Source organism: Lemur catta, chromosome 15 (assembly GCF_020740605.2).
Source record: "Lemur catta isolate mLemCat1 chromosome 15, mLemCat1.pri, whole genome shotgun sequence".
Taxonomy (NCBI): domain Eukaryota; kingdom Metazoa; phylum Chordata; class Mammalia; order Primates; family Lemuridae; genus Lemur; species Lemur catta.
This window is the reverse complement of record NC_059142.1, coordinates 10,454,889-10,481,411: the sequence shown is the minus strand read 5'-3', so window position 1 is coordinate 10,481,411 and position 26,523 is coordinate 10,454,889. Positions and strand designations below refer to the sequence as shown.

Sequence of the window (26,523 nt, the reverse complement as noted above, 5' to 3'; positions counted from 1 at the left end):
TGGAAAATACAGAAATGTATAAAAATCATCCATAATTCCATGACCAACCGGAGTTAATCACTCTGTAGGTTTTATTCTTCAAACACTGAACCTCAGAGCTCACTCACATTTCTAAATCTAGTCACAGACCTTCTTTAAAGCATTCATGTCTTTTCCCACAGGAAATAACATACAAACATGTAATACATGAAAAACAGTATGGGGTTTCTTTACAAAGCAGTTTCCTATAAAACCTCCATTTTCCATACTCCTGGGAGTCAGAAACTCTAGACTATTGATCATTTATTAAAATAATAACAAGAAGAAGAAGAAAGGAACAAAGAGGAGGAGAAGGGCAAGGGGCTCATCTCCAGACTCCCCCTCGGCTCCTCATGTTACTAGGGGCAGGGTGCCCACTTTTCTTCCGGGTGGGAGGTTTTTCAGTCTTAGGGGCTGTAGCAAGGCGGCGAGGGACAGCCTGGGAGGGAATCTGGGAGTTGAGGGAAAAGAGAGAAAAAAGTCAGTGTCATATACTCTCAATCCCCTAGCCCAGGAAGAAAGCCATAGTGCACACAGAGAGCCAGTCACCACAGGGGCGAGACCATGCCACACAGTGAGAACCAGAGTTGGAGGGGCCGGGCAATGGAGAGAGCCAGCAGGGAGTGTGTAGAGGTGAAGGAACTAGTCAGTGAGAGCCCTTTTCTCCCCGGTCCCCGCCCCACTGTCCCTCACCTCTTTCCGGGGGATCTCACCCAAGCGGGAGTCTGTGTTCCTTCTGGGGACATTATCCCCTTGGCCGTCGGTTCTGCCACACAAATCAAGGGTATGAGGATGAGGAAGCTACTCCCCCTCAATTTACCCAACACTGGATTGAAGAACTACTCCCCAATTTGTCTCTTAAGAATGAGAACAAACACGATAGATCTGGGGTTCAAATAGGAGGAGATATTAATAGAATCAAATAACGAGTTATACTAGCAAAATTCTAGGATTCTGAGTTTTGAGCTGCAGGGTAAAGAGAGAAAAAAACTAAGGTAGAGAGACATGGGGAAGAGAATTTTTTTTTTTTTTTAAGAGATGGGGTCTCTAGAATACAGTGGTATCATCATAGCTCATGGCAGCCTCAAATTCCTGGGCCCAGGCGATCCTCCTGTCTCAGCTTCCCAAGTAGCTGGGACTACAGGCGCACACCACCATGCCTAGCTAATTTTTAACATTTTTTGTAGAGATGGTGTTTTGCTATGTTGCCCAGGCTGGTCTTGAACTCCTGGCCCCAAGCAATCCTCTTGTCTCAGCCTCCCAAAGTGCTGGGACCACAGGTGTGAGCCATTGAGCCTGACCTGAGATTTTTTTTTTTTTTTTTTTTTTACAAGTAAAGAAAAAAGCAGTAGAAAGAAAGAGACAAAAGAAAGGTGGGGAGCAGTGAGAGAAGGAGGTTTGTTGACCATCTCATCCTTCACTTTCCTCCCCAGAAAAAGACAAAGATTCTACTCAGTGTACAATATACACTGTCTACTCTTCTCTGCCTGTTCCATTTCCCATAATCCAGAGTCTATCCTCCCAATCCCTCCTCATCCCTCCCAGGATTGTACCCGCTGTGTTCCAGCCTCTTCAGGTAGAGCAGCAGATCCTCGGCGGGCAGGGCCCCCCAGCCCCGAGCCTGGTAGAGTCGTAACAGCTGTGACACCTCCATCAGCTGCCTCGGGGATGCAAGCCCATCTGCCCCTGAGAGACATAACAGTCATGATCATCCGCCCTTGAGGGCCTCCTTCCCCAGCCCTCATCCCCTTTCCCTAGGAATTTGGAAGGGCCTTTAGTTCCAGGTACTCACTTCACACCAAGGACCTTCCCTTGGTGTGGGAACCATGACCTGCTTACCTCTCTCTGGGGAGCCACTGCTGGGACCACTGCCTTGTAAATGGGATGAGGGAAGTTCATGGACCCGGAAAAGACTAGATGCCATGGCTAAGGGAACTTTAGTTTTATGGACGGGGGGTGGAAGACGTGGCACTTGAGGGCCTTCCTCCCAAGATGGGACAGTCAGAGGACCTAGCAAAAGGAAAGCAATCCAAGAATCAGGAAATGGGGCAAAGAGCCAAGAAGTGCTACCATTTATTAGGCTTTATCACTTTTGCCAGCTCCTGAAAATTCATCCTAGATAATCAACTCCCATCTTTTCCAGGCCCCAGCCCCAACATTCTCCAGAGTTGGAACTCACCAGACTTCGGGGGCAGCATGTCAACAGACGGGTTCTCATTGTTCTGAGGTACTGTCTCTAGCAGCTGGGGGGACAAGAGAGTAAAGTTCCCTAGAGGACTCGCAAAGAGAGAGACATAAGTATCTGAGGGAAGCAAAGTGAAGTAAGAGCTAGGGCTGGTCACCTAAGTTCTAGAAGGGAATTATGAAATAGGAATGATAGACTGAGAAAGGAAGAAGTTGGGACAAAGTATTAGTCCTAAAAAGAAAATGAGGGGCCAAGCATGGTGGCTCATGCCTGTAATCCAGCACTTTGGGAGACTGAGGCGGGAGGATTGCTTGAGATCAGGAGTTCAAGACCAGCCTGAGCAACATAGCGAGACCCCATCTCTATAAGAAATAAAAAAAATTAGCCAGGCGTTGGTGGTGTGTGCTTATAGTCCTAGTTACTTGGGAGGCTGAGGCAGGAGATCACTTGAGCCCATGAGTTCGAGGCTGCAGTGAGCTATGATTGCACCACTGCACTCCAACTTGGGTGACAGAAAAGACTCTGTCTCTAAAAAAAATGAAAATACAATAGGGAATGAAGCCAGATTCCTGGATTCCTAGAGTGGAAAGAGGAAATGAGGAAGGGAAGAAGAAAATAAGATAGTCTATGTGGAGTCTCTCTTACCTGGTGCAAAAAATTCTTGAGGCCATCCAGCTGAGAAGCAGGCGGCAGCCCTTGCTTTAGGAAGCCCTCCCGGTCAGATCCAGGATCTTCCTCAGGGAATGGCCGTTCTGCCCTGTGATCGGGATGGAAGGTTCCAAGTGCAGAGGAGAAGGCCCCAGCAGCTGTAAAGTGAAACAGGTGTGTGTGGATGCGTGCGTGTTGGAGGGGGAAGGGTCTCCTCCACAAATCAACTCATCAAATATCCAGAAGCAAGGGGCCTATCAAATGTAAAAGAAACATCACAGCTAGGAGAAGAAGACAATGGAAGTTTAAAAGAGATGGAGAGGGAAGGGTTGAAGGTGACTGGGAGATGGCACAGCTGAATTCTAAGACAGAAAAGTAGACAAAAGAAGAAAGCTGTGGCATTCAAACTCTAAACAAATAAAGACCACCATAAACTCCTTAAAGAAAAGAAATGATTAACAGGCAGGTTCTGGCCTCTTTATCAGGACATGCCCCCATTCTTTTATTATTACATAATTTAAAAATTTTAAATTGTGATACAATTTACCCGTTGTACTTAATTTGACCCATATAGTCATATTTGTACCACACAGAACACCCCCACGCACCCAAGTCACAGCTGACATTTTAAGCCAGGGGTGGACACCACTCCCAAAGTCAGCCAATCCAATGGATGGTTATCAACCCCTCAGACGGCCTCTTTTAACTGGACCTAAAAAATGGAGACATCAATGTCTCCATAAATACCTAGAGTCTTAGCTAGAGTCAGTGTCACAGCTGGTCAAACTCATGTGCACAACAAAGTGAAGAGGAGCAAGAACCTTTCGTGGGAGAGAATGCAGGTCTAGCAAGAAAAAGGAGCAGATGTGCAGGAAAGGCAGCGCCAAGAGACTATTCAGGCCCACAGAGAGAAGGAACAGCGGCCTCAGTTCTTGACAGCACCCCTGTTCCCAACTCCAGTTCTCATTAAGTCTAGTGACATCATATTTCCATGAGATCTCACTCCCTTTATTTGAACCAACATGAACAGATTTCTGCTCCTTGCAACCTACGATCACTAAGACATCTGGGAAACTAAATGCTCAAGTCCCAGACAGAAAAGAAGGTAGGTAAGAGGGGACAGATTCGTGCATGTAAGGGTAACCCCAGTGACCTCTGTCCCCAGTTACCTGTGGATGGAGGGAGATCTGGTTTGGGCTCCAGGGGCTGGAAGGAATGCTGGCTCTGGAAAGGGGGGCCCAGAAGGAGGCTAAGATCTGAGGAGGAGCTGCAGAGAACAGGAGGCTCTCCAGGCAGCTCGTCCCTTGCTTCCCGGCCCTGCTGTAATACAGGCTTCAGGGCCACAGCCACAGGAGGCCTAGTCCAGACCCTCCTCTCCCCCTTCTCTGGCTCCTGAAGTCCAGGGCTGGAGGGGCCAACAGGAGGAACCTGGCCAAGAGAAAGGCAGAAAGAAGCATCAAAGTCCAATGGGCTTAAACAGACAAGACATGGTACAGACACTTTAATAAGATTATAAATTATTAGAACTTCCTTAAAAGATTTGGTAACACTATCAAATTTTAAACTACTTAATTTTGATTTTACAATTCTATTTCTCGAAATTTTATAGATACACTTACACAAAGACATATATTAACACTATTTATTGCAGTGCTGTTTGTAGATGCAAAATATAGGGAACAACTATTATATCCATCAATAAACACTTGGTTGAATAAAAGGTTATACAGAAGCATATAGAAGGCGACCGTTTGGTATATGGTGCAGGCAGGCGGGGAGACATTCAAGACACCAGTACCGTTGTTGTTTCTGGGGAGAGAAACTGGAAGACTAAGGTACAGGGATAGGATGAAGATTACTTTTTTAATGCAAACCTTTTTGAACAGTTTGGATTTTTTTACCATGTGCATATTATTACTTATTCCCAAAAATATTACAGCTAATAATTCATAATTAAAATTTCATAATTAAAAGAAGTAGGAGATGCTAACATAAGAAAGGTTAGGGGGAGACTTGACTCTTGGGCAGGACTTAGCAATAATTTTTCGCCCTTTCCCTCATAATTTATTCAGCTATCATTCTACAAAACTAGTACCACATATTAATCGTCACATCTTGGGACTGGGAGAAGAGAGTTATGCCCAATGGATGGGGCCAGTTTGAGTGAGCTACGGCCATGGAAAAAAGATGTATTTTGGTGAGACAGTTATTCTTTGGGAAAGCCCACTGATTTTTTTTCCCCTGATGCAGGGCCTTGGAACTGAACTTAGGGCTTCCCTTGGGAGGGAGCTAGACTTCCAAAGAAACTCTGAAAAGCCACCTCAAGGGGCAATGCCTACTGGAGGGTTAGAGGGCGGGAGAGTGGCGCTAAGCAGTTGGTTTGCTTCATCCCAGTGGGCCTGCAGCATGGCTTGGAGTCGCTCTACCAGCTCCACCCGCTGTTCCTCTAGCTGTTGGTTCCCACTCTGCAGTTCTCGCACTCGCACTTGCTCTCGGGCCAGTCTGAAGAAAAGAGGGGAGAGGTAAGTCGGGGTTTGTAAGGCAGCGGAGACATGAAAGATAGAAAGAACCAGAATGGAACATCAGACATCTGAAATTCTAACAGCTAGGGCCAGTTTAGAAGAGGACAGATCTACCAAGGGAGCAGCTCTTTACCATTCCCAGTGGGCTGTACCCATGAGCTGAGGCCTAAAGCGGATACTCCAGGGATCAGTACCTAAGCTCGTAGTCCTGAGCCACCTGCTGCTGCCGTTCCTCTCGTTCTGCCATTTCCACCTTGAACTGAGCCAACTGACTGGCCAGTTCCTGCTGGTGCTGTCCAGTCAGGTCCTGCAGCTGCTTTCTAAGAGTGCATAGGTGAGAAAAGAGGACTGAAACTGGAGACAGAAGAAATGACCACATGAGAAAAAGACAACATGGGTGCATGTGAGAGTGAACCAGACAGCCACAGTTAACCAGCCTGGCCACAGCACAGGAAAGAGAAAAGAACAAAGCTGGGGTCTCAGTATGGGTTCCCCAGAAGCAGAGACTGAGATGAAGATTCATGGGAGGGTGATTTATTTAAGAAGCATTTCCAGAAAATATTGATGGGGGTGAGGAGAAGTGAGACTGGGCTGGGAAGGAGGCTTAATCCCACAGCAGCTGTGGAGATAGTGCAGGTCACCTCAGCACTGTCTCAGCAAGGGAACTAGGCAATTTATAGTCTTGTACCCATTAGTTTTTGGTTAAGGGCTCCTCTATGGGATGAATATTCCCAGGCATTTCTGGCTCTCTGTGAGCACCTGAAGCCAGCCTTCCCAAGAGAAACTTAGGTCTTATTGCAAGTACTCTGGGAGCCAGCGTGTTGGTAAACGGTAAAGATACCCGAGAGGACATGGGCAGGGCACTGACACCTGCTGGGGAGAAGCAGCATCCAGTAAGTCCCAGTACCTGTGATGTTCCCTCAGGGAGGCTGCTTGCCGTAGGCTGCTCTCCTGAGCCTGCGCCAGCCGCTCCGTCACCCGCTGCTCCAACTGCACAGCCAGCTCTGACTCCATCTGGATCCGCTGGCTTTCATACCGGGCCTGGGAGTGGAGGAAGGCGGGATAATGGTCAGCTCAATTCTGTTTGGGCTTAGAAAAGGATGGAATATATAATGTAGACAAAATCTAGTACCAACTTTCCCCCTCAGGATGAAGAAAAAGAATTTTGCCACAAGAAATGAAAGAGGTTCCCTTTTCTTATTAAATCATGAGGTGCTCACACCTTATACATACACCAAAGTGAAAGTGACTTTGGGCAAAAGACATATATTTTTTAATCAAAAGAAATGTTAGGTGGAGCAAATCCATTATATGAGTCTGAGATAACATATATAGTCCCCCAAGTATAGTACCTGAAACCCAGCAGGCATTCAATAAATGCCACTTAGTGTCCCTTCCTCGTTAGGCCATCAATCTATAATTGCTGTCTCCATTTTCTCACCTTACATTCCTTCTTCAACTCACTAAAATCTCAGTTCCATGTATAGTACTTCACTGCAAAGAACTTAATTTCTAAATCCAATAATGGTTTTTTCTCGGTCTCTATCGTGTATGATCTCACTGCAATACCTGACACCCCAGGTCAATACTTCCTACTAAAACCATTTTCCTCTTACCTCCCGTGATACCACCAACCCCTCATTCTCATTCTGTTGACTTCATCTCAGCTCACTGCTCTTCCTCCAACTGCCCATAAAGGTTGAATTGAGTTCTGTCCTTAGTCCTCTTTTCTACTGTTTACTAACATTTTCAGATCACTGATGATTTTACATGTTTATCCTAAACTTTTGGCATTTAGGCTGGGCTTTTTGCTACCATTTATACCATAACACTTCCTAAATCTCTCTCTTTAGCCTAGACCTTTGTTCCAAGCTTTAAGTCCATATACCCAGTAAAACCCTACAAATGGTTCCATTTTCTAAAGAATAAATTTCTGGCTGCTTAAATGGCTTACAGGACCCTTCAGGATCACCCACTATCCATCCACCTCATCATTCCCAACATAGACTCCAATCATACTAAACTCCTCATAATTATCTGAATTTTTTTTAATGAAAAAATTTAAAATATACTCCCTTTGAGCAAGCAATTCCACTTTTAGGAATCTAACCTACAGAAATACTCATAGGGGTGCCACAGATTTATGTACAATGATGTTTACTGCAGCACTATTTTTTAACAGAGAAAAACTGGTATTGAGGTAAATTTCCCATCAAAAGGAATATGCATAAGTAAACTATGATTCATCCATTCAATGCAATATTATATCATCCTTAAAAATAATGGAGTACATTTGCATGTATTGACATGGAAAGATGTCTATGATATATTGTAAGGTTAAAAAAAAAAACAATTTGCCACAAACACATAGCATGTTCACATTTTGTTTTCATGCTCACTCATGAAAAGGTTATGGAAGGATGCACAAGTGGTGTGCTACGAGAAGGCAACCAACATTTTTTACTTCTGTATTATTTGAACTTGCTTTACAGATTACTTTTATATTTAAAACATATTTTTAAAAGGTCTCTGGAAAGTCTACCTTAACTTTTCCATGCAGAATTAATGGTTCCTTTTTTTGTTGTTGATATTTAACTCTGATAAGTAACTTTGGTAACATAAATATGCATATTATAATTGCTAAAGTAACCTCTAAAAAAAGAAACAGAAACCGAGTTAATGACTTTACAACTAGTTGAGGAAAACAGTGGAATGAGAAAAACCAACCAATCAAAATGATGACAAGAGAGGAAAGGAAAATAAACACTGAATAGACAAGACAAAATTGGATATAAAAAAGATATAAATCCAAATATGAATAAATAAATTAAATGTGAATCAATTTAACATTCCAGTTAAAAGAAAATATATGAAGGTTGAAAATATATGAAGGTTGAAAGTAAAAAGGTTACAAAATTTCTTTGTCAGGTAAACTCTATTAAAAAAAAGAAAAAGGCTGCCATAGCTCTATTAGTACCTGGTAAAAATAGACTCTTAGGTGAAAAGGGTAAATGGATGTGTGTGTATATATATATATATGTATGTATTTACGTGTATACATATTTAATATATACATGGAGAGAGAACAAGAACATGAGAACAAGTACCAAAAACAACTCAAGAAGAAATCAAGAATCAGTAGTCAAATACAAATATTCAAGAAGCACACATTAATTTCAACATTATAAACTATTCCAGAGTGTAAGAAGAGGGAAGTAGATTTTCATGTTTCAAGTACTAGCAAATGAAGTTACCAAGATTATCTCTGTGGCTAGAAAAACTTGAACAACAACAACAAAAATATATATACATATATCTCTTCCTTAAAAGCATCAAAGAAGTAACAAAATAGAACAAAAAAATAAAGAATTACTAGGCCAAAGTAAAGGAAAAATGAGACCTTAGCTAGACAGGTTAGCAAGCATGGTGGCCTGTCACTTTTGCCCTGAGGACATCTGCCTACCCTCAAAATTAAAACCTTTGTTTTGACTGTCTTTCAAAGGCAAAAATGAACAGATATCAAAGCCTAAAGCCCATATAAGTTGGGGAATCTAACAGGAGACCCTCCCCACAATAAATTGGGACCCCAATAAGCATCACACCCAGGGTGAAGGCGAACCAGAAGTGGAACAGCCCACATACAATTAAAGCTCAGCTTGACTCACCCAGGATTCATTCTGGAATCCCAACCCTTGAAAATTCATTTTAAATTTGTCCAGGACTTGTACTGTCTTTCAGGGCCTGCCTGGTAGATGCAAATGCAAATCTTCTGAGGAGCAAAGCATTTTCATTGTAGGCCTCAAATTATTCCTATAATTTTTCAAATACAATATCCAGTACACGATCAAAAATAACCAGGACTTAAGAAACCTAGACTCCATGGGAGTCAGCAAAAACAAGAGACAACAGAAAAGGATCCTCAAATATTTCAGATATTGAAATTATCATCCATGGACAATAAAATTGTATTTATTATGTTTTAAGTAATAAAAGACAAACTTGGAAATATCAGAGAACAAGAAACTATGAAAAACTAAGATTTGAAAATAAAAGTAGTACTTTGAGAAATAAAAAATAAATAAATAAAATTAAAAACTCAGTGGATGGATTTAACAGTAAGTTAGATAAAGTTAAACAGAGTTAACGAACTGGAAGATAAATAACAAATTATCGGCTGGGTGCAGTGGCTCACGCCTGTAATCCTAACACTTGGGAGGCCGAGGCGGGTGGATTGTTTGAGTTCAGAAGTTCAAGACCAGCCTGAACAAGAGCAAGACCCCGTGTCTACTAAAAATAGAAAGAAATTATCTGGACAACTAAAAATATATATAGAAAAAATTAGCCAGGCATGATGGTGCATGCCTGTAGTCCCAACTACTCGGGAGGCTGAGGCAGAAGGATTGCTTAAGCCCAGGAGTTTGAAGTTGCCGTGAGCTAGGCTGACACTAAGGCACTCTAGCCAGGGCAAAAGAGCGAAACTCTGTCTCCAAAAAAAAAATAAATAAATAAAAATAACAAATTATCCAGAGTGACCAGGAAAACACAAGATGGAAAATACAAACTATCAAGGGTGAGCAACAGGGAGAAGGTCTAATATACATTTAATCAGTTTTTAGAAAAAGGTGATGGAGAAAATGAAGCAGAGGCAACATGCAGAAATAATGACAGTGAAGTTTCCAGAACTGATAAAAGACAGCACTCTACTAACTCATGAAGCCTAAAGAATCCCCCAAAAGATTATTTTTTAAAATCCACACCAGATACACCCAAGTAAAACTGATAAAAACTACAAAGATAAAACTTTAGAAGCAAGAGTAGTCAACTGAGAACTGACTTCTTGACAGGCAATAATGGAAGCCAGAATGATATTAATATTTAGGTTGAAACAACTGCCAACTTAGAATTCTATACCTAAGAACCTCCTTTAAAAATGAATGCAAGTTGGGCACAGGGAGTCACACTGTAATCCTAGCATTTAGTGAGGGCAAGGTGGGAGAATGGCTTGAGGTCAGGAGCTTGAGACCACCCTGAGCAAGAGCAAGACCCCGCCTCTACAAAAAATTAAAAAATTAGCTGGGCATGGTGGTGTGTGCCTGTAGTCCCAGCTATTTGGGAGGCTGAAGAGGAGGATCGCTTGAGCCCAGGAGGTTTGAGGTTGCAGTGAGCTATGACGATGCCACTGCACTCTAGCCCAGATGACAGAGTGAGACTGTCTCCAAAAAAACCCCAAAAAACCAAAAAGACAAAAAATGAATGCGAAATAAAGACATTCCGAACTAAAATAAATAATAAGAGATTTTGCCACCAAGAAACGGATCCCAGACAGGTATGAGTTCAAAGAAGGAAAGATGAGCAAAGAAACTGGTACATTATGTGGATACCTCAAAATGAATATTGATTTTATAATGTCTTAGAGAGGTTTTTTTATTTAAGAAAATAAAATTTAAAAACTTATATAAGTGTGACGTCAAAAAAAATGGTAGAGTAGGAAACTCCACAGGTCAGTTCTTCCATCAAAATAACCCTCAAGCTGGAAAAAAATACCAGAATCAACTATTTCAAAACCCTGGGTCCTGACCAGACATTTATAGCAACCCAGAGAGTGCTTGATAAAGGAAAAGGCTGCTGAACTTTAGTAAGAGCACCCTTGGGTATGTGTAAACCATATACAATCCCCCATTTCTCAGCCCCACCCTGACCGTGGGGATGGCACCCCATGTTACTAGAGCAGCTGGTCGGAGCAAGGGTGGGCAGCAAGGACCTTGTCCTCCAAAAACATGAAATTGTGTGCTTTGGTCAGTCTGGCAGTTTCCTTAGAAACTACAGTAGACAACTGTCATTGTTTCAGAGCCCCCCAGGCTGCAGCAACTTCCTTGGAAGCATCAATCAATCAGAAATTTCAAGAGATATATATATACTTTTGGTGGGGGGGAAGATTTAGACATTTAAGAAAATCTCTGTCAGGTCACAGGCTAACTGGCTAACTGCAGAGATAATGGAACAGGAACATCAGTTACTATACATAAAAAGGAACACAGACTTTGCAAAAATAGTTGGAAAAAGTCACCATACAAATGAATGGCTGTTAACTATCAAAAGCAATCCCTAAGGCAGAAGAGAGTATGATTTCCAGAGTTACCACATTATAATATCCAAAAGTCTAGTCCTCAACAAAAAAATTATAAAACATACAAAGAATCAGGAAAATATGACTCAATCAAGGAAAAAGGATAATTTGACAGGAACTATGCCTGTGGGAGCCCAGACATTGGGATTACTAGTCAAAGCCATTAAATCAATAGTCTTAAATATGCTCAATGAGCTGAAAGTATGGACAAAGAACTGAAGGAAATCAGGAGAAAGATGTACGAACAAATAGGGAATGTCACTACAGAGGCAGAAATAAAAGGAATAGAAATTCTGAAGCAGAAAAGTACAATCAGTGATATGAAAAATTCACTAGATACCACTACACACCTATTGAAATGGACAAAATCCAGAACACTGACAACACCAAATGCTGGTAAGGATGTGAAGCAGCGGTAGCTCTCATTTATTGCTGATGGAAATGCAAAATGGTACAGCCACTTTGAAAGACAGTTTGGCAGTTTCTTACAAGAGTAAACATACTCTTACCATGAAATCTAGCAATCATGCTCCTTGGTATTTACCCAAAAGAGGTGAAAACTTACGTCCATGCAAAAACCCGCACATGGATGTTTATATCACCTTTACGCATAACTGCCAAAACTTTGAAGCAACTAAGATGTCTTTTAGTAGGTGAATAAATAAACTGTGGTACATCCAGACCATGGAACATTATTTGGCACTAAAACGAAATAAGCTACCAAGCTATGAAAAGATCTGGAGGAAACTTTTTTTTTTTTTAGACAGAGTCTCACTCTGTTGCCTGGACTAGAGTGCTGTGTCATCAACCTAGCTCACAGCAACCTCAAACTCCTGGGCTCAAGCAATCCTTCTGCCTCAGCCTTGCAAGTAGCTGGGATTACAGGCATGCACCACCATGCCCGGCTAATTTTTTCTATATATTTTTAGTTGGCCCGCTAATTTCTTTCTTTTTTTTTTTTTTTGTAGAGACGGGGTCTCACTCTTGCTCAGGCTGGTATAGAACTCCTGACCTTGAGTGATTCACCCGCCTCGGCCTCCCAGAGTGCTAGGATTACAGGCATGAGCCACCGTGCCCAGCCTGGAGGAAACTTAAATGCATATTACTGAATGAAAGAAGCCAATCTGAAAAGGCAACATACTGTATGATTCCAAGTATATGACATTCTGGAAAAGGCAAACCTGTGGAGACAGTAAGAAGATCAGGGGGCAGGGAGGAGGGAGAGAATTTTTAAGGCAGTGAAATTACTCTATACTGTATACTTTATATATTATTATATAAAGATAGATACATGCCATTATAAATTCACCCAAACTCACTGAACATACAACACCAAGAGTGAACCCTAATGTGAACTATAGACTCTGAGTGATAATGATGTATTAATATAGGTTCATCAATTGTAACAAATGTACCACTCTGATGATATTGATAATGGGTGAGGCTATGCAAGTGTGCAAGCAAGAGGTGTATGAGAAATCTCTACCTTCTGCTCAATTTTGCCGTGAACCTAAAACTGCTCTAAAAAATAAAGTCCATTAAAAAAAATTCACTAGAGGGGCACAATGGCAGATTACATCAGGTAGAAGAAAGAGTTAGTAAACTTGAAGATAAGGTAATTGAAATTATCCAGTCTGATTAGCAGAAAGGAAAAAGAATGAAGTAAATGAACAAGACCTGAGTGACCTGTGGCAAACCATCAAGCATACCATCATATGCATTATAGAAGTCCCAGAACAAGATGACAAAAAAATGGGCAGAAAAAACATTTGAAGAAATAGTGGCCAAAATCTTTCCAAATTTGATGAAAGACATGAATCTATTCATCGAATAAACTCAATAAATCTAAAGCAGGATAAACTCGAAAGACCCATGCTAAGCCATATTGTAGTAAAACTGTCAAAAGCCACAGGCAAAGACAAAACTTTAAAAGCAGAAAGGGAAGAGCAACTCATCATTTACAAGGGATCCTCAATAAGACCAGCACCTGATTTCTTACCTGTCAACCAAGAATTCTATATTTGGCAGAAAAAAATCCTTCAAGAATGAAGGAGAAATGAAGACATTTCAAAATAAATAAAAGCTAATGGAGTTTGTTACTAGTATACCTACCCTACAAGAAATGCTAAAGGAAGTCCTTCATACTAAACTAAAATGAAACTAGATGGTGACTTGAAGCCATACAAAGAAATAAAGAACTCTGGGGTAAAACTTACTACACAAGTAAATGTAAAAGCCAGTATCATTGTACTTTTTGGTTTGCAACTCCTTTTTTCCTATATTATTTAAAAGGCAAATCCATAAAACAGTAATTATAAATCTGTGACAACAACAATATGCACAGGGATGGACAGAAATATATAAGAACATGCTATATCCTGTGCATTAAAAAAATAAAAAATAAATAAAAAGATGTACAAGAACAGAGTTTTTGTATACCATTGAAACTAAAGTTGGTATTATTCAAACTAGGTTGTTATAACTTTAAGATGTTCATCATTGTAATTCCAAAATAACCAAAATAAATTTAAAAATATACACAAAAGGAAAGAAGAAGTAAATCAAAATGGTACACTACAAATAGTTCAATGTAGAGTCAAGTGCAGTGGCTTGTGCCTGTAGTCCCAGCTACTTGGGAGGCTAAGGTGGAAGGATCACTTGAACCCACGAGTTAGAGGCTGCAGTGAGCTATGATCCAGCCACTGCACTCCAGTCTGAGCAACAGAACAAGACTCTCTCTTTAAAAAAAAAATAAAAATTTCAATGAAATAGCCAAAAAAAGCAGTAATGGGGGAATTGAAGAACAAAAATATATAAGACATATAGAAAACAAACAGCTAAATGGCAGGGGTAAGTCCTTCCTTATCAGTAATTACTTTAAAAGTAAACTCTAATTAAAATGCAGAAATTGGCAGAATAGATTAAAAAAAACATGATCCATCTAAACGCTCTCTACAAGAGATTCATTTCAGACAAAAAGACACAAAAGAGGTTAAAAAGAAAAGGAAGAAAAAAAATATTCCATGAAAATAGTAGCCAAAAGAGATATGGAACGGCTATATTATTACCAGACAAAACAGATTTTAAGTCAAAAAAAGTGATATTAAGAAGATACTACTCAGGCAGTTGAGGCAGGAATATCACTTGAACCCAGGAGTTTGAAGCCAGCCTGAGCAATAATAAGTTGACCCCATCTCAGAGAGGGGGGAAGAAAAAGGATACAAAAATTATAAACACATGTGAGCTCTGTGTCAGGAGCTGAGCAAAGTTCTGGCCAAGAAGGAGCTCACCAGCTAGATGTGCACCTAACAAGCCCCAAGATATATGAAGAAAAAATTGATAGAATTGAAGGAAGAAAGAGGTAATTCTACAATAATATTTGGAGACTTCAGTACTCCACTTTCAATAATGAATAGAACAATAATGAAATAGAGGACCTGAACAACACTATAAACCAGGCATTTATTCTGGGTGTTGGGGACTCAATAATGAACAGACAAAAAATCCTTTCCCTTGTAGACCTTGCAGAAAATAAAGATTTTAAAAGTACACTATGTAGTATACTAGGCAGTGATAAATGCTAAGGAGAAAAGTTAAGCAGGGAAAGGAGAACAGAGATTGTCAGAGGGTTGCAGATTTTACATAATGTGGCCAGAGAAGACCTTACTAAGATGACATCTAAATAAAGGTTAGCTCTCCTTACTCTCAATTACCACGTCCATCGTACGACTTCAAAAATGTGTGTAGTAAACATGGTGAGACCCCATTTCTACAAAAAATTAAAAAATTAGCTAGGCATGGTGGCATGTGCCTATAGTCCCAGCTACTCGGGAGCCTGAGGCTAGAGGACTGCTTGAGCCCAGGAATTCAAGGCTATAGTGAGCTATGATAGTGCCACTGCACTCCAGCCTGGGTGACAGAGCAAGACCCTGTCTCAAAAAAAAAAAAAAGAACAAAAAAAGTGTGTGTACGTACTAGACAAACTCCCCATCTAGCTGGTGAGCTCCTTGTTGGCCAGAACTTTGCTCAGCTCCTGACACAGACCTCATGTGAGAAGAGCTTATGAGACTTATTGAACTGAAATGAGAAAATAATAATTATGGGTGTGCCCACACACACACACACATCTAGAACCAGTTCAAGGGGTCACAGTAGCCTAAAATTGCTACTGAATTGTTTACTAATGCCTTTACCCTTGGCCTGCCATGATAAATTAATTCCCCCATGGTCAGTCTTCCAATTCAATTACCTAGATAGAAAGTAAAAGGAGTGTGTTTTCTCACTAACCCAGAAATTAGGTAACTCCTTAAGTCAACCATTTATGAAATGTACAGACCTCTCAGACTAGCTTGGTCTCAGAAACTCATCAATTTGCCCTTAACACACATTTTATACATAAAAACAGAAGCCCATAAATTATGGTCAAAATTCTAGCCAGAAGCAGAACTGAGTGTCCTGACTCCCAATCTAGTGCTCTTTCCTCTTCAGTGCTGTGTTTCCACCATAGGATAGAACACAGCTCTCTCTAATCCTTTCCTCTATTCCAGGGATCAGCAAACTACAACCCAATTCAGTCTCCCACTGCCCGTCTGTATAAATAAAGTTTTATTGGAACACACCCATGCCTATTTGTTTATGTACTGTCTATAGCCACTTTTGTGGTATAACAGCAGAGTTGAGTAGTTGCAACTGAGATCATACGACCTACAAAGCCAAAAATACTTACTGTCTGGCCTTTTACAGAAAAAGTTTGCCAACTCCTGCTCTATTCCATGGCAGGGGTCTCACTAGTTTAAATTTAAAATTCAATGTGCTAGCTAGCTAGAATGGAAAGTGTTTTCAAAGTCTAATTATATCTGACAAACAATTTTTGAGTACTATTCTGTGCCAAGCCATGTGTTGTTATGGAAATTTCTTAAGCAAATAAAACAATCAATGCCCTCCTGAGTCCCTGACCTACTCAGAAGGATTAACGTAAGTTATTCAAGTAATGAGAATTATAAAGTAGACTGCTATGTTAGAATCAGGTCTCTGATAAAAACTCACACAGCCAGTCTACTAAATGTGGTATCATCTCTTTTAGAATAGCATAAGGCATCTTTACTAGATTTAAGTCTACTCCTAAAAGTAACACTAGGTCGGTCTGACACATTGTGGAAAACTGTCAGTAAGAAATGGCTATGAGTTTAAGACAGAAAGCTACCCATTCTACACAGAAACTGTTGATGGAATAAACCCCAAATACTTGAAATAGGAGTGTCTACCATGACTTCTGAGAGGTCACTGCCTCAGAGATCTACTTCTTTCAACCAGAAGAAAAACCTCAAGAACTCTCTGTCTCCTGACCTGCACCAAGCTCATTTCCAGCTGCAGGGCGTCTCTCTCTCTCCGAGCTGTATCCACCTCTCCTTCCAATCGCCGCACCTCGGACTGCACCAATGCCAACTGCTGCTGGGCCTCCCGGGCTATCTTAGCCTCCCTCTGGCTGTTCCCCTAAGAAAGGGAAATCAAACTTAAGTACATACCTCATTTCCTATCTCCTGGTTACCTCCATTCCCCATTCCATCCTCCCATAGCCTAAAGCCCAAGCTTTCTCTCTGTCTCCTCCCATTTGTCCTATTTCCCCATCCCTGTTTAATCTCACTCTTTGGACTTCCATGTGTTTGATGCCCCCAGCCCTTCCTGCTGGCCCTACACTCTCAACCTGGATATCCCATCCCATTCAATTACTTTGCCCTTCATCTGTTCCCCATTCCCCAACTCTTCCAACTGCCACTTTTACCTTCTCCCTTTCCAATTGAGCCTGGCTCTCCTCCTGAAGCGCCTGGTAGTGTTCCTTAAGCTGGTGCTCTTGTTGGGCCCAGGTCTGCCGTTCTTCTTCTAGGGCAGCCTGAAGAGTCTCCAACTGATGATGCTCACTGAGTTGCGCAGCCCGAGCCACATCCCGTTCTTCCTGCAGGGCATGGCACCGCTGCTGTTCTACCTCCAAGCTCAGGGTCAGAGCTTGCCTTTCTTCTTCCTACAGCCCCAGAAGAAATCCAAGACCTTTAGTAGGCCCTCAAGAGACCAGAAATCTGTCCCCTGACCCCCATACAATATGCCTCCTGAGAATTATGCCCATTAAAAATACAACAGTTGAAGGCTGGGCGTGCAGTGGCTTATGCCTGTAATCCTAGCAATTTCGGGGGCTGAGGTGAGAAGATTGCTTGAGGTCAGGAGTTCAAGACCAACCTGAGCAAAAGCGAGACCCCATCTCTTCAAAAAATACAAAATATTAGCTGGGCATGGTGGTATGCACCTGTAGTCCCAGGTACTTGGGAGGCTGAGGCAGGAGGATGGCTTGAGCCCAGGCGTTTCAGGCTGCACTGAGCTATAATGATGCCACTGTACTCTAACCTGGGCAACAGAGCAAGACCCTGTCTCAAAAAAACAAACAAACAAAAAAACAAAAATAACTGATAGGTGACAAGCTCACAGGATTATATAAGAGCTCCTGTTCCAGAGTTAGGTAGACCTGGGTTCAAATCTCAGTTTGAATGCTAGTTCTATCATTTACTGTGTGCTCTTAGGCACACATCATTATTGGTAAAATGGAGATAATAACAGAGTCTACCTTGTGAGCACTAAAGTAAAAAGCATATGTAAAACATTTATCTGTCATAGTATCTGGCACATAGTAAGCCCTCAATACACATATAGCTAATAGCATCATCAAAAGAACTACCACAAAAACTAGAAAATCCAGCCTACAATCATGAACTAGCCGAGCAGCAACCATCACAGCACTGTCACATATAGCCAGTTAAGACTATAAGTATTAGCATGCATGCAGCAAGCACGTGTCATGCATGCAACAAGTTCCAAACCTAGCTACTAACTCATATGGGTAATCATCTTATCATTTCAGCTCTAAGAAATGTGAGTGAGTCTCATCTCAACATTTTTGGCTGTGCCCTAGACCAGAGTTCCCAAACCAGACTGAACAAAATCACCTAGGAAATTTCTGAAAATATTTGAGTTGCCCAACCCTACCATATATCTAACTGAATCGAAACCTCTGGGAATGGGTCCCAGAAATCTATATTCTAAAATAATTCCTGAGATGATTCTCATGTTATAATGAGGATAGACTCTGAAGAGTCTCTCAAACTTGCTTAGTGGCAGAATGTTTTTTTGCAGAATATCTAACAGAACTATCATTCTAAAGCAGTGGTCTCCAACCTTTTTGCTACCAGGGACTGGTTTCATGGAAGACGATTTTTCCACGGATCGGGACGGGGTTGGGGACCGCAGTTCTAAGGAACACACTTTGAGAAACACTGCTCTGGTGCAACTCAAATTATAAACTCCCACAATCCACCAATAGCCTAGAGCTCTAGAGGTAATTAACAATCTCTAATGGGATTAACCCAGTCTGATCTCACCAGTGTCTCTCTTTCCTGTTGCTGCAGTCTGGCACTTTCCTGCTCACGATTCAAGGCCTCCATGGCCTCAGAAAGGCTTTGTTCCAGGCGGGTTACTGTCTTTCAGGGAGAGAGGAACATAGGACAGAGGAACTGAGGGAAATTTCTGTATGCTATGCTTCAAAAAGCATTAACAATGTAAACTTGAAAATTCAGAGTTAACTAAATGACTTGGGTGCCAAAGAGAAGACTACACAGTGTGGGAAAAACTGGGAAGACACTGATCATGCAAGTTTAACAGCAGAAACAGTGAAGGGAGAGGAAAGAGGGGATGAGAAGAGTTGTCAGTACAGCTACTGTAAGTTCAAGGTCAATTTATTGGAAACCCTAATTCCAGAGCTATTTCTACCCCTTTCCATCTAGAGATCTGTGACTTAGGTTCCAATGCCATATGATCCAGGTTGCTCACCTCCTGTTGCTTGCTTCTGGTGAGTTCTGCTGCCTGGCGTTCCTCTTGAAGTCCCCGAAGTACCTCTGTCCGCTCAGCCTCATGCCGGTTCCAGCCCTCTACCACTCGAGCCAGGGTCTTGAGTAAGGGAAGTAAGATGGAATTTCAAAATAACTTTTTTGCCCCCTTTATACCCACAGGGGCAGGGTTAACAGCCATGTTCTTCAAATAGTCAGTAAACCAAACCCACCCCTTACCCCAGCTCTTAGCATGCACAATGAAACACTGGTTGGCTACTCCATTATTTACTATTCTTTAACACGCTCCATGGAGACCCACCCACATTTTGCTACCCTGGCACCTTGTCCAGTTGTTCAATCATGATATCTTTCTTGCGGTCAGCAGCCACAGCCACTGCTAATTGTTGCTGTAGTTCTAGCACTCGGGTCTGCAGGCTCTGAATATGGCGCTCACAATGCTAGGAAAAAGGGTGAGAAGTCTGGGTGATGCCCATCTTTAGTTTGACCATAGCACCAAACTTTCCAGCTCCTCTAGGGGAAATAAGGAGACAAGGAGTCTGGGTCCCAAGAAAAGAATAGGTTTAGAGGAGAATCAGGAATTCTGGAGCAGGAACCTTGAGGCCTGAGATCTCCAACAACTCCCTTCTCAGGAAATAGGTGCTTAGATTCCAGGCTCTTCCCTTTCCTGGATCTCCTGAAAAAAATTCCCATAAACCTTCTGGCAGAGGTGCAGCAGCCCACACTGCAAAATGTGCAAAGTTACTTCTATTTTAAGAAGCTCATTGGACACAATGATTAAACATAGCAAGGATAAAGGGGAAAGCCTTTCATTCAGGCCGAAGCAGTTTAAATAGAGGAATAGAGAGTTTCAAAAATGACAACTAATGATTTTGACTTTTCCTCTACCTTGTTCATTTCTCTGTCCACTTCAGACATTAAGGATGAGGCTCACAGAAATAAAGCTCATTATTTCACCAAAAGCTATAAAGCCTTTACACAAGCTAGCAAAGTTTGTGTTCATTCAACAAACACTCATGGACTGTTCCTATGTGTTAGGTATATTCTAGACCTTAGGGAGCCACTGCTGAACAAGATACTGACCCTCATGAAGTTAAGATTTTAGAGGGGAGAAACAAGAAATATCAGAGTGATAAGCTACCTGGAGGAAATAATAGAGTGATCTGACTGACCATTTGGAGGGGAGGTGGTGCCATATTAGACAGAATAGTCAAAGGTCTCCCTGGAGAAATATTTAAGCAGAATCCCAGCTTTCAGGCTCTTAACGTTCAGCCTTTTTCAACACTCAAGTCCCCTATTTTTAACCTTTAGTGCTTTCAAAAGGAAACCTTTGTATCTCACCTTGCGGCGGGTATGCTCTGAATCCAGTGCATCTTTCAGCCCCTGAAAATCTGGGGGGTTGAGTGGGGGCCCTGGCCGAAGGCTGGTGTAGCGGGGAAACAGTTCCTCCAGGGCTTGGGCTGAGCTAGATGGAGATAAGTCTTGCAGGGGCCGAGTGCTGAGCAAATCAGATAGAGAATGTTAAGGTTGGGAAAGATTTTGGGATCTACTAGTCCAACTGTGATATTTTACAAATGAAGAAACTGAGACCCAGAGAAAGCAAGAGACTTGCCCAAAGTCATAAAGCAAGATAGTGATAAATAACACATAGGTCTGTGATTCACTTAAAGGTCTTAGAAGCCTAGGTGACATAGCAAGGCCCCATCTCTACAAAAAGTAAAGAAAATTAGTCACGTGTGCGCCTATAGTCCTAGCTACTTGGGAGGCTAAGGCAAGAAGGTAGCTTGAGCCCAGGAGTTTGAGGCTACAATGAGCTGTGATCACACCACTGCACTCCAGCCTAGGTGACAGAGTGAGACCTTATCTCTAAAATTAAAAAATATAAAATAAAAATAAATAAAAACAATTTTAAAAAAAGTCTCAGCAGAAACAAGCTAACTCTTCCAGGGGAAGAAGGACTGGAGGTTGTGAGAAAACCAGGTACTAGGCAGCAGATGCCCACGTTCCTGAAGGAGTAAAGGGGGTAGAGAAGACAGGAGAGAAAGAATGAAAACTGAAAGCTAAGTAACAAGCCTCTCAGGTCCTTAAGAGGTACAAAAGAAATAAAGAGAGAGCTAAGGAATAGAATACTTGGATTTCTAAGAAAGCACACAAGCTAGGAGAACCCCAAGAACTCACTTGAGCAAGGTGGCAGTGCTGTCACTGTCAAACGAGTCCTCTTCTCGTCTCTCTGAGCCAGCACCTGCAGTGAGCGGATCTCCTGCAGGGAGCCAGAGGGAACCCACTGCCAGAGTCAGGTAAGGACAAGAACAGGGACCACTTGAAGGAGAAAAGAAGGGAGGACCTTCCTTTCTGCTCCCCCATCCCACCATCCCTCTCCCAAAGGACAGGAACCTTTTCTCCTGAACTCTCTTGTCTCAGAGGTCTAGGTTTTTCTGCCTGCTTCCTCTGTCCACCTTCTCCTACCCCCTAAATCTAGGTTCTCCTATATAGCTCTAGAGAAGGGGTTTACTCACGATAGGCTGAATCACGTGAAGTTTGGAGCATGGTCTGGAGTTGACCTCGAACACTTTCCATCTCAAAGATGTGTTTAGAACCATCCTAGAAAAAAGCCACATGGAAATCAGATGCAATCTCCATAATCTACGTCTTACCTACTGCCAGGGAAGAATTTTTACTTCAGCACTTGGGAGAGCAAGAAAAACAAAATAGACCCAATACAGGCTGTCTTAACCTTGAGTTATAAACTCAAGTATCTATAGGAGCCAGAAAGGTAGTAGAAATGAATAAATTGGGCAGGCATAAGACAAGAATGGTGGGGATTCTTGCCAACTAAAGAGCAAATGCCCTGTCTAAAGACTGTATAGCCTATGGCTATCAGTTTTCAAACTCTGTAAGATCAAATCAGTCTGCAAATTGATTAGGGCACCTTTTTTATCCAACACTAATAATGATCTTCTCTGTAACTTGTACAATTGACTAAACTATGTTTGAATGATCTACATGACAAATTTTGAACCATATTATCAAAATAGGTTTTGAGTTGGAATAATTTTAGCATATTTTGCTGCTATCCTAAGTCCCTAGCTCCCTCTTGGGGCCAAGAAACCATTCCCAGTGCCCAGGTGCCAGTCACAGCACACCAACCTACCCCACAGGTTTGCTCCATCTACTCAGAGCAGAGATCTCTCACAGAAAACACTAGGAAGTTTCACAATTCTTCAAATTATGGTGTCCCAGGTCACTCTCCCTTATAAACATTTGCTCTCAGGAATAAGCATGACTGACTGTGTAGTTAAAAGGAATTTGAAATCCAACCGTAGGAGTCCAATCTTGGCAAAGCTTTTTGCTTTTTTGTTTTTCCACCCTCTAAACCCAAGACTCTGGAGTCTAGTATCCTAGAGGTCCCCAAGTCACACCTCCCTTACCTTTTTCTTCAGGTTGTTCTCCAAGCCAACTGACAAGCTGTGACTCAGCTCTTGGGCCAAGCCATCTAACACCTCATGAGGAGGTGGGGAGGTGGAGGGTAAATACAGCTGGGCTCGGGCTGTGGCCTCTGCCTGCCGGCTGAGGCGCAAAGATGCATAGAGCTGGGAGGTCACCTCAGAGGATGCTTGGTTCAGCCCAGGGACTTCTGAGGAATCACTCAGGAGATCCTCCGCTTGGAGAGGTGAACTGGGGCCAGTAGCTGATGTCGCCATGAGTACAAGGAAGAGACAACTGGAGACAGCAGAAAGCTGGGAGATTCTGCTTTAGTAAAGTCCAGGAGGAAAACTTCACGGAAAAGGGAAATTTGGGAGAGGGGAGCAAGACTGCACGCCAAGGATCCTTGGTGAATAACGGTACGGAGGCTTTCTGGTTAGAGGAAAGGTTTCCACTGGTTCCAGAGGCCATGGGAGAGGGCAAAAGCATTCCTTTCCCCAGCTCCCTTGAACGGTGTTAAAAGAGGGTGCGGCACAGAGGGAGTGTGGACAGACCTACTGTGTGACAATAGCACCACTGCAGTTTCTCTTCCCAACTAGGAGTGCTGGAAATGGCAGATCTACTTCAGCACAGGCTATTCCTGGTCGACTGAGCTCTTAAGTTCTCATACCCATAACTTGCAAACTGAAACGAACCCAAATCCAGTGGGGGCCCAATTTCTGTTCCGCTGCCTTACTTGTCCCTCAGCTGGCTCCAGTCTCAAAAGATGCAGGAACTTCACGCCCTGCACGCCCCCCTACTTCACCCGTTCCAACCAGCTTCAACTCCCTTGTACATCCCCTCCGACCCTTCCTGGCAAGAAAGCCATAGCAGAGCTTCCTAGAACCCCTCCCTCCCACCCCAAAAGAAACCTTGTAAATCCTCAGTCACGCCCTCAGGCGTCCCTAAACAGCACGTCGCCCTCAAGCCTAGCCTGAGATCTTCTACCCCGACCACCCCGTCCCAACTACTCTCCACACTTCCAGTCCTTAGCCCCCAATTTGCCAAAGCGGGAACAAGAGACTGGGCCCGGCCCCTAAGCCCAGGTTTGGAAAGACCCAGACACCCTCTCGCGCGCGGTCCTCTACACTCAAAACCGTTGGCAGCCTCCCGCCCACCGCCCACAGCCCCGCCTCGCTCGCCTTGATGACGTCACCCGCCCGCGATACCACACTTGCAGCAGCTCTCTCTGCTTTTGGATCCCGCGACCCTGGGCGCGCGTGCGCGGCTCCGGCCGCCGCGGATTGGCTGAGAGAGGGAGGCAGAGTCTTACGAGAGACATTGGGGCGGAGTTAATGCCCCACTGTTGCGGCGTGAAGACCAGGCGGGGCGGAGCTCAGCGGAAACAGGAAGTAGCTCTTGACTGGCACTCGGAACAGTTCCGGTGAGTCCGGGGGTGGGGTCCCCACCTGGTTGGAGGGATCAGGGACCCAGAACCCGAGGCTACAGAGTAGGGGTGGTCACAGAGCGAGGCTCACACTCTCTGTCCTGCAGATGACTGTCCACAACCTGTACCTGTTTGACCGGAATGGAGTGTGTCTGCACTACAGCGAGTGGCACCGCAAGAAGCAAGCAGGGATCCCCAAAGAGGAGGTGACGAGAGGGCCCCGGCAAAGCCTGGGAGACCTCGGCATCTCCAAACGCACTTAGTCCCAGCCAGCCCCTCCTCTCCAAACCCCAGCTCGTTCCTCCCCACCCCGCACCCCGTCTCCGTCTACAAACGAGAGCTAACTCTGCCCCTCTCCCTCCAGGAGTACAAGCTGATGTACGGGATGCTCTTCTCTATTCGCTCGTTTGTCAGCAAGATGTCCCCGCTAGACATGTACGCGGAGTCAGGATGTTGGGAGGAGGGCTAGCCTTGGGAATTTTGGGGTGCAGGAAATTTTTTGGAGTGGAAGAGGCATTGGCCCCCAGAGAGGGGAGGAGGACTAAGAAAAAGAGGCTGAATCTGAAGTAAGAATGCTGAAGCTGGCAGGAGCCGCGATGGGGAAGATCTGAAGGTAGAGAGGTCGAGGGATGGAGCTAAATTGAGCTCTGACGATGGGCTGGGCGGTGTCATTACTCAACCAGGCTCCTACAAATGATTTGTTTAGACGAAGAGGGAGTCAACCTTGAAGGGATCAGAAGTATCTCTTTGAGAGAGATTTTGCTCCCATTCTTTAACATCCTCCTCATCTCTGCAGGAAGGACGGTTTCCTGGCCTTCCAAACTAGCCGTTACAAACTCCATTACTACGAGACGCCCACTGGGATCAAGGTTGTCATGAATACTGACTTGGGCGTGGGATCCATCCGAGATGTGCTGCACCACATCTACAGTGCGGTCAGTGCCAGCCCCGGGGACCCTTCCCCAAGAGCTCCTTAACGGCCATGGCCAGTTATAGCCCCAAGACTCTCTCAGTTTCCCTGCCCTAATCCTACTATATCCCTATTGAACTCAGGGTTTTCTCAAGGGCTTTTAGGTCCTTAAACACTCCCATCACCAGTTTCTCCTCGGGGAGGGCTTGCCTCCCAGCCCTTGTTCCTTGTGCATTCACACACCTTTGAGGTTATACTAGGTTTGGGGTTAAAAATGAGAAGTGTTCAAAGCCTGGCTCTAACACCCTCCCCCTCCATAGCTGTACGTGGAGCTGGTGGTGAAGAACCCCCTGTGCCCGTTGGGCCAAACTGTGCAAAGTGAGCTCTTCCGCTCCCGACTGGACTCATATGTCCGCTCTTTGCCCTTCTTCTCTGCCCGGGCTGGCTGAAACATCCTACCTCACGCCTCAAGAGAATTCGTGTCGGCCTGGGGTCCTTCCTAATCTCTGCCACTGGAGGGACCCCACTGTAAGCCCCTACACTGCCCTTCTCCTAGGGCAGCAGCCTAAAGGCCTGTCCTGGTGTCCTCCACATCACCAGAATGAAGCCCACAGGAGTCCCTCCACCTCCAAACCAGGCCCTCTCTCCAGTTTTATCCCATACCTGACACCTCGAGAATCACAGAATAAACTTTTTGTCACCCGTTGCTGCCTGAGTGTGTGAGTTTGAATGGGACCTCTTGGTCCTGCCCCACTCATGAAGGCAGGAATAGGGTAGCTGCACGCCCCCTGAAGCTTGAAAAGAGGCTTTGTCAATGGATTTCTTTTCTCTCTCTCTCTTCTTTCTTTCTTTCTTCTTTCTTTCTTTCTTTCTTTCTTTCTTTCTTTCTTTCTTTCTTTCTTTCTTTCTTTCTTTCTTTCTTTCTTTCTTTCTTTCTTTCTCTCTCTTTCCTTCCTTCCTTTCTTTCTTTCCTTCCTTTCTTTTTTTTTAGACAGAGTCTTGCTTTGTCACCTGGGCTAGAGTGCTGTGGCTCCTGGGCTCAAGCAATCCTCCTGCCTCAGCCTCCCAAGTAGCTGGGACTACAGGCGCTTGCCATCAGACCCCACTAATTTTTTGTTTCTATTTTTAGTTGGCCGGCTAATTTTTTCTGTTTTTAGTAGAGACAGGGTCTCACTCTTGCTCAGACTGATCTCGAACTCCTGCCCTCAAGCCGTCCTCCTGCCTCAGCAGCCCAGAGTGCTAGTATTACAGCCAGTGAGTTTCTTAACAGCGGCACTATTGACATTTTGGGCTGGATAATTCTTTGGTGTGGGGGCTGTTCTGTGCTTTATAGGATTTTAGCAACATCCAGGGCCACCACTCACTAGATGCTGAT

The 26,523-nt window shown here is 43.5% G+C and overlaps 2 protein-coding genes across 5 annotated transcripts; one reads left to right on the top strand and one right to left on the bottom strand.

Annotated features, from left to right (window-relative positions):
* Nucleotides 1-268: 268 nt before the first annotated feature.
* Nucleotides 269-24,080, bottom strand: CNTROB (centrobin, centriole duplication and spindle assembly protein). Of its 4 annotated transcripts, none has more exons than XM_045570169.1 (19): nt 22,818-24,079; nt 21,906-21,990; nt 21,568-21,673; nt 20,731-20,887; nt 19,713-19,829; nt 19,373-19,489; nt 18,925-19,023; nt 17,283-17,519; nt 16,847-16,993; nt 6,281-6,414; nt 5,568-5,693; nt 5,191-5,353; nt 4,021-4,279; nt 2,849-3,009; nt 2,198-2,261; nt 1,858-2,028; nt 1,572-1,704; nt 712-784; nt 269-469 (listed from the first exon to the last, which is right to left on the bottom strand). In XM_045570169.1, exons 1-19 carry the CDS (start codon nt 23,088-23,090, stop codon nt 344-346), a joined length of 2,748 nt encoding a protein of 915 aa, XP_045426125.1. In that variant the 5' UTR covers nt 23,091-24,079; the 3' UTR covers nt 269-343. The 4 variants fall into 4 exon arrangements, with proteins under 4 accessions (XP_045426125.1, XP_045426126.1, XP_045426129.1 ...); XM_045570170.1 differs by having other exon boundaries at nt 21,568-21,649; XM_045570173.1 differs by lacking the exon at nt 22,818-24,079 and having other exon boundaries at nt 21,568-21,649; nt 21,902-21,989.
* Nucleotides 24,066-25,854, top strand: TRAPPC1 (trafficking protein particle complex subunit 1). The gene is made up of 5 exons (XM_045570174.1): nt 24,066-24,235; nt 24,346-24,444; nt 24,603-24,673; nt 25,035-25,173; nt 25,469-25,854. Exons 2-5 carry the CDS (start codon nt 24,346-24,348, stop codon nt 25,595-25,597), a joined length of 438 nt encoding a protein of 145 aa, XP_045426130.1. The 5' UTR covers nt 24,066-24,235; the 3' UTR covers nt 25,598-25,854.
* The last annotated feature ends 669 nt before the right edge of the window (nt 25,855-26,523 follow it).

What these genes read in the sequence shown, in the direction of transcription:
- CNTROB (XM_045570169.1), bottom strand. Translation starts at nt 23,090, where the DNA reads ATGGCGACATCAGCTACTGGCCCCAGTTCACCTCTCCAAGCGGAGGAT. An exon ending in CCAGAAGCAAGCAACAGGAG is followed by an intron (nt 19,024 to 19,372) that starts GTGAGCAACCTG and finishes TCTCCCTGAAAG; the next exon opens with ACAGTAACCCGCCTGGAACA. An exon ending in CATGCTGCCCCCGAAGTCTG is followed by an intron (nt 2,029 to 2,197) that starts GTGAGTTCCAAC and finishes TCCTTTTGCTAG; the next exon opens with GTCCTCTGACTGTCCCATCT.
- TRAPPC1 (XM_045570174.1), top strand. Translation starts at nt 24,346, where the DNA reads ATGACTGTCCACAACCTGTACCTGTTTGACCGGAATGGAGTGTGTCTG. An exon ending in CAGGGATCCCCAAAGAGGAG is followed by an intron (nt 24,445 to 24,602) that starts GTGACGAGAGGG and finishes CTCTCCCTCCAG; the next exon opens with GAGTACAAGCTGATGTACGG. An exon ending in TGCACCACATCTACAGTGCG is followed by an intron (nt 25,174 to 25,468) that starts GTCAGTGCCAGC and finishes CCCCCTCCATAG; the next exon opens with CTGTACGTGGAGCTGGTGGT.